At 38.4% G+C, this 13493-nt stretch overlaps 1 protein-coding gene across 2 annotated transcripts; it reads left to right on the forward strand.

Annotated features, from left to right (window-relative positions):
• Positions 1-320: 320 nt before the first annotated feature.
• LOC119796479 (probable global transcription activator SNF2L2) lies at positions 321-12974 on the forward strand. Of its 2 annotated transcripts, none has more exons than XM_038305060.1 (6): positions 321-504; positions 2839-3100; positions 6703-6808; positions 8755-8856; positions 12011-12152; positions 12341-12974. In XM_038305060.1, exons 1-6 carry the CDS (start codon positions 345-347, stop codon positions 12460-12462), a joined length of 894 nt encoding a protein of 297 aa, XP_038160988.1. In that variant the 5' UTR covers positions 321-344; the 3' UTR covers positions 12463-12974. The 2 variants fall into 2 exon arrangements, with proteins under 2 accessions (XP_038160988.1, XP_038160989.1); XM_038305061.1 differs by lacking the exon at positions 321-504 and adding an exon at positions 566-739.
• The last annotated feature ends 519 nt before the right edge of the window (positions 12975-13493 follow it).

The raw sequence follows: 13493 nt of genomic DNA on the forward strand, positions 1-13493 counted from the left end.
TATCCTAAACCTTGGCCTTATGTGCTAAACATGAAAACAGATTTAACTTGTTTTTCTTGTTTGTAGCTCTGTCCTTCTTGTGAGCTGTAACATCTTACATAACATGCAGAAGAAGAAAAACATATTCACACAAACCAGATGTGTTTGAACATTAGCCCAAACTGGGCTGTTCTCCTACTATTGTTTCAGTTTAAGTAGCACTTGCTTTTGTTTGGCTTTTTTATTTTTGCTTTTCATCCTTTTTAGTAGAGGTGATTCTAGTCATTAACCCTGATCCAGTGAGTGCTGCTAATGTAATGCTGCTGCACCTTTAACATCTCTGGAGGTGACTTTTAACCTGCAAAATGGGGCGCAACGTTACAAAAGACAAAACAGGATCTGGTAACTTTGACAGCGGGGAGGAAGTCCAAAAAACATCTGGCAAAACATGCAGAAGGAAACAAGCTTGGGGCCTGTCAGAATCAAGAAAGGAAAATACTCCAGAGAGCTGCAGAAAGAAGATGGGTATTTATATGGCATTTATATAAATAATTTTTTTCCTTTTTTTTTTTTTTTTTTTTTTTACCCAGCCCATCTATTTGTGTATGAAAACATAGCGCTTTTATTCTCCCCCTTCTGGGCTCTGCTTCTGAGTGATCAGCTGATGAAGAGACTAGCAGCACGCAGCTATGCTGCTTTGCTAATTCTCTCCCCATCAGCTGCAGCCGATCCTGACAGCCAGCCTGCAGACTGCACTCAGGTAAATATCCTCCTTCATGTCTCTCTGTCTCCTCGGGCTCCGGATCCAGCCAGGCTACATCGCATGGGAAGAGATGGATATTTTAAAAAAAAAGTGTGTGTGCGTGAGCGCGCCTGAGAGGGAGAGCGCGTGTCTGGGTTTTTATTCCTGTGTGCGCGCGCGCATATGTGTGCGCGTGTCGGGGCAGGGAGAGAGGGAGTGTGTAGGTGTGAGTTACAGATGAGAGGGGAATCTTTGCCAGATTAGTCAGGGAAGAGGCAGGCTTGTTAGGAGATGGCACACGCATGGAGCCCCGCATGCACACTCCCACATGCACAGTCAATCAGACGGCTCTCAGCTGGGCTGTGCATCTTTGAGGATTACCCCCCCTCCATCCCCTCCTGTGTGCCGCTGGAGCGACTGCAGCCCCCCCTCCTCACAGAGAGCAGCGGGGCTTTCAAAGCATTGAGTCTGAGCCGACCGATGATGAGCGGGATTTGAGATTGTCGCAGCTCTTGTGCTGTTGTCACCTCTAACTCACTTCCCTGCCTTGTCTCCAAGCTCTACTGTCTCAGGGATAGTTGATTTATTTAGGTCTTTCCTTCCTCTGTCTAATATAAGTGGAAAAACCATGCAACCCAACTTGATTCCATTTCTGTCCTTTACAAACACAGTGCCAAATGTTCATGCTTTATTTGATCCTGTGTGATTCAGTCTGATTGATGCATCAGTATTCTGTTTGGATAAGACTGCATGTTCCTCTCCTCTTCAGCAGGCTGCTGCTGCTGCTGCAGGAGCTGCTGTTGTTGCACGGATACTCTTGTTTCTGGCATCTAATTGCCTTTGTTGAAAAAAGAAAACAGTGGTTGCCGCAGATATTATTGGCGAAAAGGATGCAGCCACACACTAATTCACATTTCTGTGTCGTTCTGCAGAGGACAAACCAGTAGGATAAGGGTGATCTTTATTTTTTTGCATCATGGCTTGTTAGGCAGCACTCTGGCTCATCTTTTTCGTATTTATTCACAATGCATATTGCATATTAATAATCTGGCATCAGATACTCCAGATGAAATAATGTGTCCTGAATCTGCAAATGCGGCACAGTAGTCAGCTCACTATGCTTCCTGCAAATTCAGAAATGAATGTGATCAATAAATAATGTCTTATTTTAATATCTAACCATTTAAAATAGGCTGAATGATCTGAGATTTTTGTGACCTATATTCAGTCTCTGGTTTAGTACAAGTCTTATCTTGAGAGATACCGTAAGTTTAGTCAATTTTTTTTTTCCTCTTAATTACTTATCTCAGTATATGAATAGATTTATTTGGACTTTCTCCTTGAAAAGTACATAGAATTTCTCTCTGTCTCAGTGAAATCTTCTAGGCTATAATCTGTACAAATAGACTCAACTATAGACTTTCTATTTTACCCTTAAAAACAGATTATGGACCACTAACATTTCTGTTAAAGTAAATATCTGATAGTTAATAGTTTAATTCTTTATTCATTCATCGTAACCACTCGGCACTAAACAGGATCTTATTATTGTAAAACAACAATCTTAATAGTCATAGGGACCTTTTGGTTAGCAGTTAGCACAATACCTTGGCTAGTAGTAGTAACTAGAAATGGGTTATGTTTGTATTTACTGTAGTCTGATTAGTTTAAAAGCTTAAAAGTAAAAAAACAATGATTTTCCTAGAATAGACTTAGTGTTTATATTGACTGTCAACATCTTTTATATCATGGCTTCCTGTCTAAAAGCTTTAACTTTTTTTTGTCTCCTCTGACTTACCTTTTAAACAGCTGACCGTTATTAAATAGGCAACTTCAAGGTCATCACCCCTCAATAACAGCTTCCACACCAAAGTGTGAAAACCCATAAAATCAGCCATTTCGTATCGCCTTTTGTCACCAGTCACCATTTGTCATTCATTGTTTCTGTTTTAGAGAAACTTACTTCCGCTTGCAATTAAAAAGAACCTTTGAGGGCTTTGTCTTTTTTAACCTAAAACTATAGCTTACTATCTGAGGTATCTAGTGAAGTGTCTAGTTTATGTTTATGACACTCATCTACCTTACCTGATCCCTTTGCATTTGTTTGAGTTCACCAGGTTCCCCCACCTACTACTCCCCCTTCCTTCAGCTCGAGGCCGGAAAGAACGGCTCCCTGAAGGACATGGAGGAAGACATCAGTCTAAAGAAGCGTAAAGGTGATCACCCTGAAGAGAAAGAGCTGCAGATAGGGCAAGAAGTTAGTGAAAAGGTCAAAAGGAAGCGAGGACGCCCACCGGCTGAGAAACTGCCTCCAAATCCACCCGAACTCACCAGAACACTCAACACCTTGGTGGATATGGTCATCAACTACAAGGACGGGTCAGTCTAATGTTTGTGGATCAGTGTCCTGTCAGGACAATTTAACTACTGCTGCTAACCCTGCAAGCCTTAACACAAAGTATTAAGTTTCCTTTACAGAGCATATTTACTATCGATCCTGAGTGCAGACACTCAGCTTTAAGTTGAGCATACTCTGATCCAAAATGGAGAAAGAATTAAGAATGGACATTCAATAACACATTGTTAGTGTATTTATTGCTTCTTCTTTTTTTAAATGCATGGAGACAGGAGCCTGTGTGATTTCCTCAAGTTATTTGCCTTTTTGATGTTATGCCAGCCTTCACTTTAGCTGTCTTTAATGTCTTATTGAATTGCACATCTCTGTTTATCTAATTTAGCAAACGAAGACTGATGTTGAAGTTATGATATTCCACTTCTTTAAACTGAAAGCTCCTGTGAAAAAAATCTGCACAGCTGTTACACACCATGTATACCTCACATCAGCAACTCATGTGGACCTAAAAACCGTATCTCATGTCTCAAATATTGCAGCAGGGATTCATAACAATAACTGTTTTAGACTAATTTTGCAGACAATTTGCAGACAATGCTGAATGATTAAAACTAAAGGTGAAAGTTTCTGATAAAGTTGAATAATTATTTGACCTCTTTTGAACACTGCATTGAAGTTCAAATAACAAGCCAACAGTTTATCGGTAAATATGAAATTAATTAATAAATAATTGATTAAAATGTTTTCTTTTAAAGAAATCATTGACTGAGGAGAAAAAGTTGTAAATCAAAACCCTGTAAATTCAGCGCTTTAATACTAATACGGGCACACTATTTGGAAGTAGGGAGTATTAAAAGCAACATACATCTTCAACAAAATCGCCCTCATTTAATTATCTTTAAATCTAACAGACTTTTTTTTTTTTTTTTTTTCGATACCATGGCTTACTTGTCAAGACAGAAAAAAGTGTGACAGCAGCTTAAAGAAGCATTACGGAGTTTCTAATGATGCTGCCACCTGTGGCCAAAACACAGAATTACAGCACTCTTCTGCTCCATCTCATAGCTACGACTCTAACTTAATGTTTTTTTTTACTTTTTTCACCTTAGGTGGAGTTGCCATTGGTGTTTGAGTTGAGCTGGATGCCGTTCACTTCTGAATATCCACAAAATCAGAGTTGTTTGTTAGGTCGGACACATTTAACATGGATGTGCTGATGTCACATTGCGCCGAACAGCGCAGGAACTTCCAACTCGAACTTAATAATAAAAAATAGGTGAAAGCCTTATATATGCATTGGCACTAAAATACTAAAGGGCCAGTCTGCTCATCAAACTGTCTTTTAGATATAAAAGTAAAAATAATGCGATTTTGAAAATATTTTTCAATAAAAGTTAACATAATGTCTCTTTGAGGAATGGTTCCAGGGACACTCCACCACTTGTCAATTTTCTCGCGTGAACTCAGAAGTGCTTTCTTTCCCTAACTAGTTGTTAATTACTTCTCCTCCAATTGTCCTCTTATGGCTATGGGTCAGTTCTCTCACTTTCCACTTTACATCTTCACATGTTATCCACTAGTTCCTACTTGCTTCCTATGTTCGAATGCCCTCCTTACTTACATAACCCCAGATACACAGAATAAAACCTATTTTGGACATTAATGCTCTAAATAATGATCCCTGATATAACTAAAATAACTGTAAGGAATCCTCAGCTGGTAGATACTATTCACCATTTTCATACAACTGCATTTAATGAATGCACTGCCTGTTGAAAATGTAAAGTATTTCCAAGGCTCCATTCTGGGACGAATCAGCAAAACCAGTAAAAGTAGAAAATGTGAAAAAGGCACAAATTCTTGACTTTTGAGTTCTTAATTTGATGCTAAGTACTTCCATTACCAACAAAACTGGGATTCCATTGTTTTTCTGTGGGCCCTTAGATTAAACTAACAATAATTAACAACACTAAGATTGTTTATGTCATGTTTTAAATATACAGACACTATTACCAAAACTTCCTGGGATTGATTTTGCACTTTAATGATTGCGTCTCACAGATTGAAGAGAACAAAATTCACACAAGTGACTTTATAGTTTATATTTCTTTTTAGGTTATTTTGAGGTATGAACTGGTAAGTTTTCCTCTGCTTTGTAGGACGGTAATATAACTTTGGGGTGCAATGCATTATTTATTTTAATACTACACTCAATTTCAGATAAGTTCTAAGCAGGCTCGTACTGGGAACGATTTTCGGACCTGGCATTTTTCCATCTACACCGGCCCACTTATGGACTTATTTGGTTATTAACACAGCCGCAACAGTGACTGTTGCTGCATAACATCCTCACTCACCACATCAGCAGGGTTGCCAGATGTCACTGACTCACGTTTTCCAGCCTAAAAATGTTCATAAACCGCCTGGATATACGACCTCTCGCCCAATTTTATCTAAAGTCGATCAATCCATTAGGCCATAAATCTAAAGAAAAACATTTTTTACCCAGAGAAGGCCATCCTACAGTAAACTGCCAGATTGGGAAACATCCCAACCTGGCAACGATGCACCTTAGACGGGAAAATATTGCAAGATATTCTGACTTAAATTCGCCAAATATAAAAGCAATGTTATAGTTTGGTTTAAAGAAAACATTTTATTTTTATTATAATTTAGTTTGTTGCAAGGATTTTACAGTTTAAAGAAATAGAATATTACGCCATATGCCAACTGTCACAAGGATGTGCATGACAAGGAAAGGCTATTTATACTGCATGCATCATTTTGATAGTTAACATTGTATTACTTCTTGAGCTCCTTGAGTTATTTACAGGTCACAGGTAGGTGCTTTGGCTGGAGAGTGAGTGTTGGGTCCAGTATGATTTAAGAAGGGCTAGCCCTCACACTCTAAAATTAGGACCGGCCAGGTTAGCAGTCCAAGCCTGGTTCTAAGTCTTGGAAATATACTAGATTTAAACCCTGTTATGGTCTTATTTAAAGGCCAAAATACTACTGTCAGAGGTGTAATAAGGTTTAATTTTCCTATCTATGTTTGCATACGCACCTTGTGAAAAATATGGTGCATTTAATGTAAAAACTTAGAGAAAGAGGTTTTAATTTCACTAAGGACTGCATTTGGTCTACATTAATAAAAACTCTTCTATTGAAATATCACGCTTGAAATCAAGCCTTAAACTTCTACATATTTGATGAAGACATAATACATTTTATTTCGTCAGCTGTTCAACTACCTGTATGATTTTGTTTGCTTGTGGAGACTCAGATTAAAACAACTGGAAATAATGTGGAATGGTTAGTTCTGGACTAACTAAAAATGTTCTTTCTACTTTTATTTTAATTTTTAAAAAACAATGTTTATTTCTAAACAATTTAACAATTTTATAAATATAAACTCATTTTATATTTGTAGTTTTATTATCAATTATATTATACACATTAAATATAGTAAAACATTGAAGGCACAATTTTCTCTGTAGACGTGAGGAATAGGTTTACATCAGCAGCCATTTAGAGAGTCCACTGGAGTTCAGAAATGTCAGTTACATTTTGCCTTTTAAGTATTTCTTGATCAAATGAGATTATATGACACCTCACTTTTTTCTTACAGGCTGGGACGACAGATCAGTAAAGGGTTTGTGCAGCTTCCCTCTAAGAAAGAAGTACCGGAGTATTATGAGCTAATCCGGAAGCCTGTGGATTTCAGGAGGATCAGAGTATGTGTCACGGAACAAACTCGGGATTTACACACAGATCTCATTGTTATCTATTCTGAAAACATAGCTAGTTAAATTAAAAAAAAATTATATTTCTATGATTTCGGTAAATGTTGATTGAGAAATTGACATTTATAAGGCATAAATAGAGGAAAATATATATGTAATGCTTAAATACATTATTTAACTGACTATTATAGATTTAAGTACCAGTTGCACACAAATTATTTGTAATATGTTAAAGTTTAAAGGTATTTGGTGTAAATGAGAGGATTGTGCTTTGTAATTTGTGTCACTGTTTTTAAAACTGTATTAACTTTTTGGTTACTAAAAAAGGTAAAGTTTTCTTGGACCTGCATAACAAAACCGATTGTAAAAGATTGTGCTATGTGTATCACGAGGCAGAATACATAATTGGACTCAAAGTTACAGATTGTTTTTTTTTTGCTTCTTTTTTTTTGAGTTTTTGTGGCACTAGTGGCTTGTTTTTAACAGTTGGCTGACAGGAAATGGGGTATGAGAGAGGGTGAGAAACATACAGCAAAGGACCACGGGTCACGGGTTTTCTGCAGCAATGGCAATCAATGGTTTACATTTTGTCATTATGGCATTACATTTAGTTAGTTTAATAAGTCCAGTCAGCAAGGAATAACCAAATGGTCATTATTTATACCTAAAACTAATACTCTCATGGTGATTTAATGAATTTAGCTTTAATCAATGAAAAAAAGTGAAAACAATATATTTGGTCGTTATCACTGAGTCCGGGAACAAACACCTCACTTCTGACATCTCCCCACAGTGAAAATAATGGGAAGACACCCCTTCAATCAACAAAAATTATTAAAGCACTTTCGGTAAAGCACATTCAAATGAAATTACTCTCAATTAAAAACACATCATTTATTAAAAAGTATTTAATAATATCATACTTCAAGTACTTTCAGAAGTTTGTACTCAGAATGTGACCGGGCTTTTCCTTTAATATAGTGTTTGATGCCCCTGCAATATATGATATTTAGAATGTTTTTAACACATAGGGGCGCAATAAACTTTAATTTTTAGTTTCTGGAAGAGAGATAGTATGAAAATTCTGCATTCATGCTGAAATGTATGCAAACCTTCACCAACTTTTGGGATGTTTCTAAATAAAATCAGTGTCCAGGACCATCAATTAAAACCGTTTTTCTTAATAACTTCATCATTTTGCAGAGAAAAAGAAAATGTCACCCTGAGAAGGAAGAATTGTTGAAATTGACTAAGAGGGTGGTGACTAAGAAAGAATCCCCTTCTCCAAAATTAAGAGATTCAATGTTAAATTTGCCTCTTCCTACACGACAAGCCAGATGAATAATGAGTTTTTATGGCAACAGCAAAAAGCAGGTTCCTATTATTACCTAATTTTCTCCAGGCAGGATAGATGGTGGTTATTAATGCATCCAGAACAGTTTGCCTTCAGGACTCAATATGATGAATTTAAATCCAAGAATGCTGTTCGAACTGACATACATCATAATGTGGGACTGGTTAAAACTTGGACATCACTTGGTGTTTTGACAGGAAACTGATGCTAAATGCACATTAGAACTGGTTTTAGAACACATAAATAATACTAATGTCAAGCCTCTGGATTGGTCTCTAATCTGTTGAGACTGTAAAGAGCTTTGGTCAAAAAACCTGAATCATTATCCGGAAAACAACGGTTTAATTTAGACTAGAAGTAGGTTACATATCCTGCCAGAATTATGCCAGTAGCCTTGTTAAATATTAAAGGACTTTTGTTGTATTAACATAGTTACAACCTGATGCCAGTGGTTTAAAATTTCCTTTGTGCTTGACTAATACACAGGGGTTGCTTAAAAAATGTCTAAAACAAAATATTTACATTCTAGAATGAGGATTACATTTTGTCTGAATTTTTAATGTTTTCCCACTCTTCTTCATAGGAACGTGTGCGAAACCACAAGTACAGAAGTGTCGGGGATTTAGAAAAGGATATCTTCCTTCTGTGCCACAATGCACAGACCTATAACCTGGAGGGATCACAGGTAACTTCTGATAATCAGATTAGGCATTAACTGTCATGTTTCTTTGGTTTTACTTTACTTTTAGTATAAATATTTCAGTAAAAAATAACTATAGAAATTATGTTTTCTGTAAATAGACATATTTTTACAAAGACTGAAGGCATGATTGGATGGCTACAAACAACAATGGAATTGATCTGGAAAATGACTGGTTACAGCCTCAGGGAGAAACGGTCACTGTAACAGCTTTGATTTTAGCCAAATAGCACTCTGTAGCTTCAGTGTGAGGGTTAAAGTCTAAACAGATTGTATCCAGGTGTCATGATTGGTTTAAGCGATCTGACGCACATGCAGAGAACCACTCAGAGACCAAGGGAAAAAGGTTAACAGGTTTATTAAATGTAGATGAAATACAGAAGTTGGATCTGGAACTCATTGGAATTGTGAACCAGAACTGGAAAGTCTGAAGGGTAGATCACGGTGATCAGTTCAGGGACCGTAGGAAATTTGACTGAGGCTTGAATATTAAAGGAGAGGGACTCACGTTTGAGGGGGCTCTTGTCAATCCTTGAATCCAGTTTATGGGGGGTTAATCCAGAGAAGGGGGAACTCGTTGGAGGGCGGACAGATAGACAAGCGTTGGAACCAGAGGAGTAAGGGAGCGGACTGTCACTTGGATTTCCGATGAGGACTTGCATGGATCATGTGGAGGTTTTCCCCTGCTCAGTGTGTACTCAGTTAGTCCTTCCAGGGGAAGAAGGTCCAGATATCCAGTTACTCAGGAAGGCTTCCTGCCGAAGATCAAAGACAAAAAACTAGATAAGACTCAGAGAAACAAAGCTTAGGTTAGACTCTGCTAATTTCAGCTTGGCTAGAGTACCCAAAACTGGCAAACACTTTGGCGTCAAAGTAGCGACAGCCCACTGCTCAAATACCCCTCCAGCAATTATCCAACAAACCACAGGTGTGCAGGGAGGCCCAACGAGGACAGGGCACCCCCTGATGATGGAGGTAGAAAAACACACAAACAACCCACACAAAACTTCCTAATTCCTAACACCAGGAGGTGTGTGGTCTGCAGAGATGTAAGCTACTGACCCTAGCCAAGTACAAGTCCTAGATGGACTTAATGTCAGTCAGGAGGATTGTCTCTTTAGATCTGGTTGTTGGTTGCAGTTTGAACCTGTCCTCTATTATGGATGAGCCAAACCAAACAGTTATTTATGGATGAACAAAGCCAACAATGCCATCCCACCTACTGTGGAAGGTTGTACTTTGTTGCCACAGGAAGTATATTGGAGGGCCCCCCTCCGTATCAAAGAAAGGGTAGTTCCAAGAAAGTTAAAGCTATCCACAGTAGAAACAGTGTCGATTACAGTACGTCACTGAGGTGTCCTCCTAAAGTCCTTGTCATAAAACAGATGGACCCATTATTCAAGGTCAGACAATTAGTAGGAAAGTTCAAAACGTTTATTAACATAAAACAAACAGAATCAGAACAGGAGCACTGGCCTGTGGCTCATGGCGAATGCAGGAGGGGGGTGGAGCACCGCCCAATCACAGACACTGGTTTAACAGATTGGTCCACTCAGGAACGGACAGATCCGGGTTCCAGAATTCCTTCAGAGCGGGAGGACAGGTTCAGAGTACCGTGGGGTCGAACATCCAGATCAGACAGACATGCACAGAGTGGCAGAATCCAGCTGGAGTCCAACTGAGGTTCAGGAGGGCAGACCAGGCAAGGACAGACAGGGCCAGTGGGTAAAAGGGAACGGAATCAGGAAAACAGAATCCCTAGGGAAATGCTGAAACGCTCTCACCAACTGGTTAGGGAAATGACTCGCCTGAGGACACTGGCTTAAGAATAAACTCTGGAACAGGGAGAAAACCTTAAAACTAACTAAAATAAACAACAACTGACAGACCGGAGAAACAGAAATCAAAGAATGATCTGACCCTGATAGCTGGAACTGAGCCCAATATAAGAGAAACCGACAGGTGGATGAGATGAGTGATGATTACGAGCTGGAAAGAGTTAAGCAGGTGAAAGGCATGAGTAATTAAAGTGAGCCAAGTGATTTTGACTGCTCCAGTGAACCATTTGCTCCACATCCTGTCTATATACAGACTCGTCACTTTCGCAGAAGAGACCAATGAGAGTGATACCCATGGAATTTTTTTCATACATGGGTCTGTCTAGGCCTCTTGGAGAATGTCTTTTTGATGGTAAAGTCCACAAACAGAACATGGTTCCTATGATGTCTTTCAAATGCAACACCAGTTGGGTTGAAAGGGATGTGTAGTTGTTTAACCCTGTAATGGTGCATTTCTGCAAACTAGGATTATGTTGGAGCGTTTGAAGTAGGAGAGAACCTTAAACAGATTCAGAGACTTGTTGAAGATCCAAGTGAGGTCCCGTTGGTAAATGGTAAATGCCCTGTACTTATATAGCACCTTTTCAAGTCAGGAGACTTGACCAAAGCGCTTTACACTACATTTAGTCTTTCACCCATTCATGCACACACTGATGGTGGCAATCTACATTGTAGCAACAGCTTCACTGGGGCTCACTGACAGAAGTGAGGCTGCTGTACACTGACACTAACGGGCCCTCTGACCTCCATCAGTAGCCAATGCGGGGAAAATGTCTTGCCCAAGGACACAACAACACTGAACGCTGGGGCATCAACCATCAACTCTTCGATTGCAGGGCAAAGTCCTACATCCTACGTCCCTGTTGGTAGTGGAAAACATCCTAGATCCTGGATCCGCCCTGATTATGTGATTCTCAAACAGCCTCCTAAAATGTGGATTTCAGATCTCTCACTTAATAACTCCTAAATCCAGGTAGGGAGTCTGAGAGACGGGTTATGGTGCATGGGGAGCTTGTCAGAGTGAGATGTGGGAGTTAGTGAAAGGTGTGAACGGCTGTTTTTTTAAACCTGATGTAGAAGCTGTTAAAAGTCTTCTGCCAGACAAGGATTCTGTTGATGGTGGGAAGACAGGCTGCTGTAGGCAAAGATGTTTCTCTAAGCACTCCAAAATGTACCAGGTTATCAATATAGTATTCTTATTTGTAGCTTCTTTATCCATAGTAGTGAATGGGTTCCTGAACTTAATGCCTTGAAATCACATTCTAAGGTCTGATTATTTTTTTATGTGTTAACCATTACAGATCTATGAGGATTCGATCGTTATCAAATCAGTTTTTGAGAGCGCAAGGCAGAGAATTGTCACCGACGAAGAACAAAAGGAAAGTGTTAGTGCCACTCACAGCGATAACGGCAGAGCAGGTGAAGACCAATTCGTTCAATCAGGTGAGAGCTGTGTGTTTACTAAAATGGAAGCAAAACGCAGAGATCTAGACAAGCTTTCATTTTGCCATAAAGGATCGTCTCACAGATCATGTCTTTTGCCAATTTTGGAAACAATGACCTGAAATTTACTATTAAATGACTTCAATCAGACGTATCTCCTTTCTCTCTTTGTCTCTTTTTGTAACCAGTGACTCCATTACCAGTTCAGATAAAGGAGGACAGAAACATAACTACTATAGCCAAGAGACTCCACAGTGATTTAGAGAGTGATGAGGATCCAGAAGACAACAACACAAAAGATCAGGGCTGAAAAGAAGACCCTACGTTTTTGTATTCTTGCTCCTGCCTTTTATCTGCCTCATTTCTCTCTGTTTTTTATTCAAAGAAAGGTCTCTTAAAAAATGAAAGTGGAGGAACCACTCAAACACTAGTACTTGCCATGCAATTTTTTTTTCTTTTAAGATGACTCATATTTTGCTGCACAAAGTGCTGTCTCTTTCCTTTTAACTCTCTTTCAATGATTTATATTTTATCTGCTTCAGTCCCTGTGGTTGTTTTTTGCAGTTTATATGTAAAATACAGATTTCGATGACTGTTTTTAATAGGGATCTTTGATTGTAAGAAGTGTCTTCAATGTGTATTCGGAGCATGATATTTAATCTGTCTCCTCCAGAGGAGTCCCATCTGATAGTGTTTTGAGGTTTTACGAAATTGAAGAACACAGGAAAGACTTTTTAAAGAAATTGTAACTAATGAATAAAATACGTTTGTGTAAAATACACAATTTAAAAAAAAAAATAATGTATCTTCAAAAAAAAAAAAGTAAAAAATGAGGGAAATGTAAATTCAGACCTAGAGATGCACCAATTAGAATTCTGTGGCGAATTCCTGGACTATTTTTTGGAAATTATGAATTTAGGGATATCCTGATCTGATAGTAATATTGGATATACTGATATTGGATCTAATTGGCCGGCATCTAAAATCACCAATATTTTCATGCTGATAGAAACATTTTGCTTCTATTTCAAATTTCTTTACCTCATTAGTTAATTTTCCGTCGATCAGCTGTTTTCATACTTTTTTTTTGTTGTTTTGCTCCCTGTTTCTGTAATATTATTTAGTCAAGCCTTTTATAACAATCTACAGTATAAAACAAGTAATGAAAGCTGGTACAATTTGCGCTGATATCATATTGGGTCGATATCAGTATTGGCCAGTTCTCAAAGCTGCAATGTCAGAAGTTAAAAAGGTGTATCGCGACATTCCTAGTTGAACTTTAACAAGTTTGATTGATCTTTAAGGCTTAATATATAAAATGGTACAATAACATTATTAGAA

Source organism: Cyprinodon tularosa, unplaced genomic scaffold (genome assembly GCF_016077235.1).
Source record: "Cyprinodon tularosa strain WSP-4 unplaced genomic scaffold, ASM1607723v1 ctg55, whole genome shotgun sequence".
In the NCBI taxonomy this organism is placed as follows: Eukaryota; Metazoa; Chordata; class Actinopteri; order Cyprinodontiformes; family Cyprinodontidae; genus Cyprinodon; species Cyprinodon tularosa.

What these genes read in the sequence shown, in the direction of transcription:
- LOC119796479 (XM_038305060.1), top strand. Translation starts at nt 345, where the DNA reads ATGGGGCGCAACGTTACAAAAGACAAAACAGGATCTGGTAACTTTGAC. An exon ending in GAGCTGCAGAAAGAAGATGG is followed by an intron (nt 505 to 2,838) that starts GTATTTATATGG and finishes TGAGTTCACCAG; the next exon opens with GTTCCCCCACCTACTACTCC. An exon ending in AGACCAATTCGTTCAATCAG is followed by an intron (nt 12,153 to 12,340) that starts GTGAGAGCTGTG and finishes TTTTGTAACCAG; the next exon opens with TGACTCCATTACCAGTTCAG.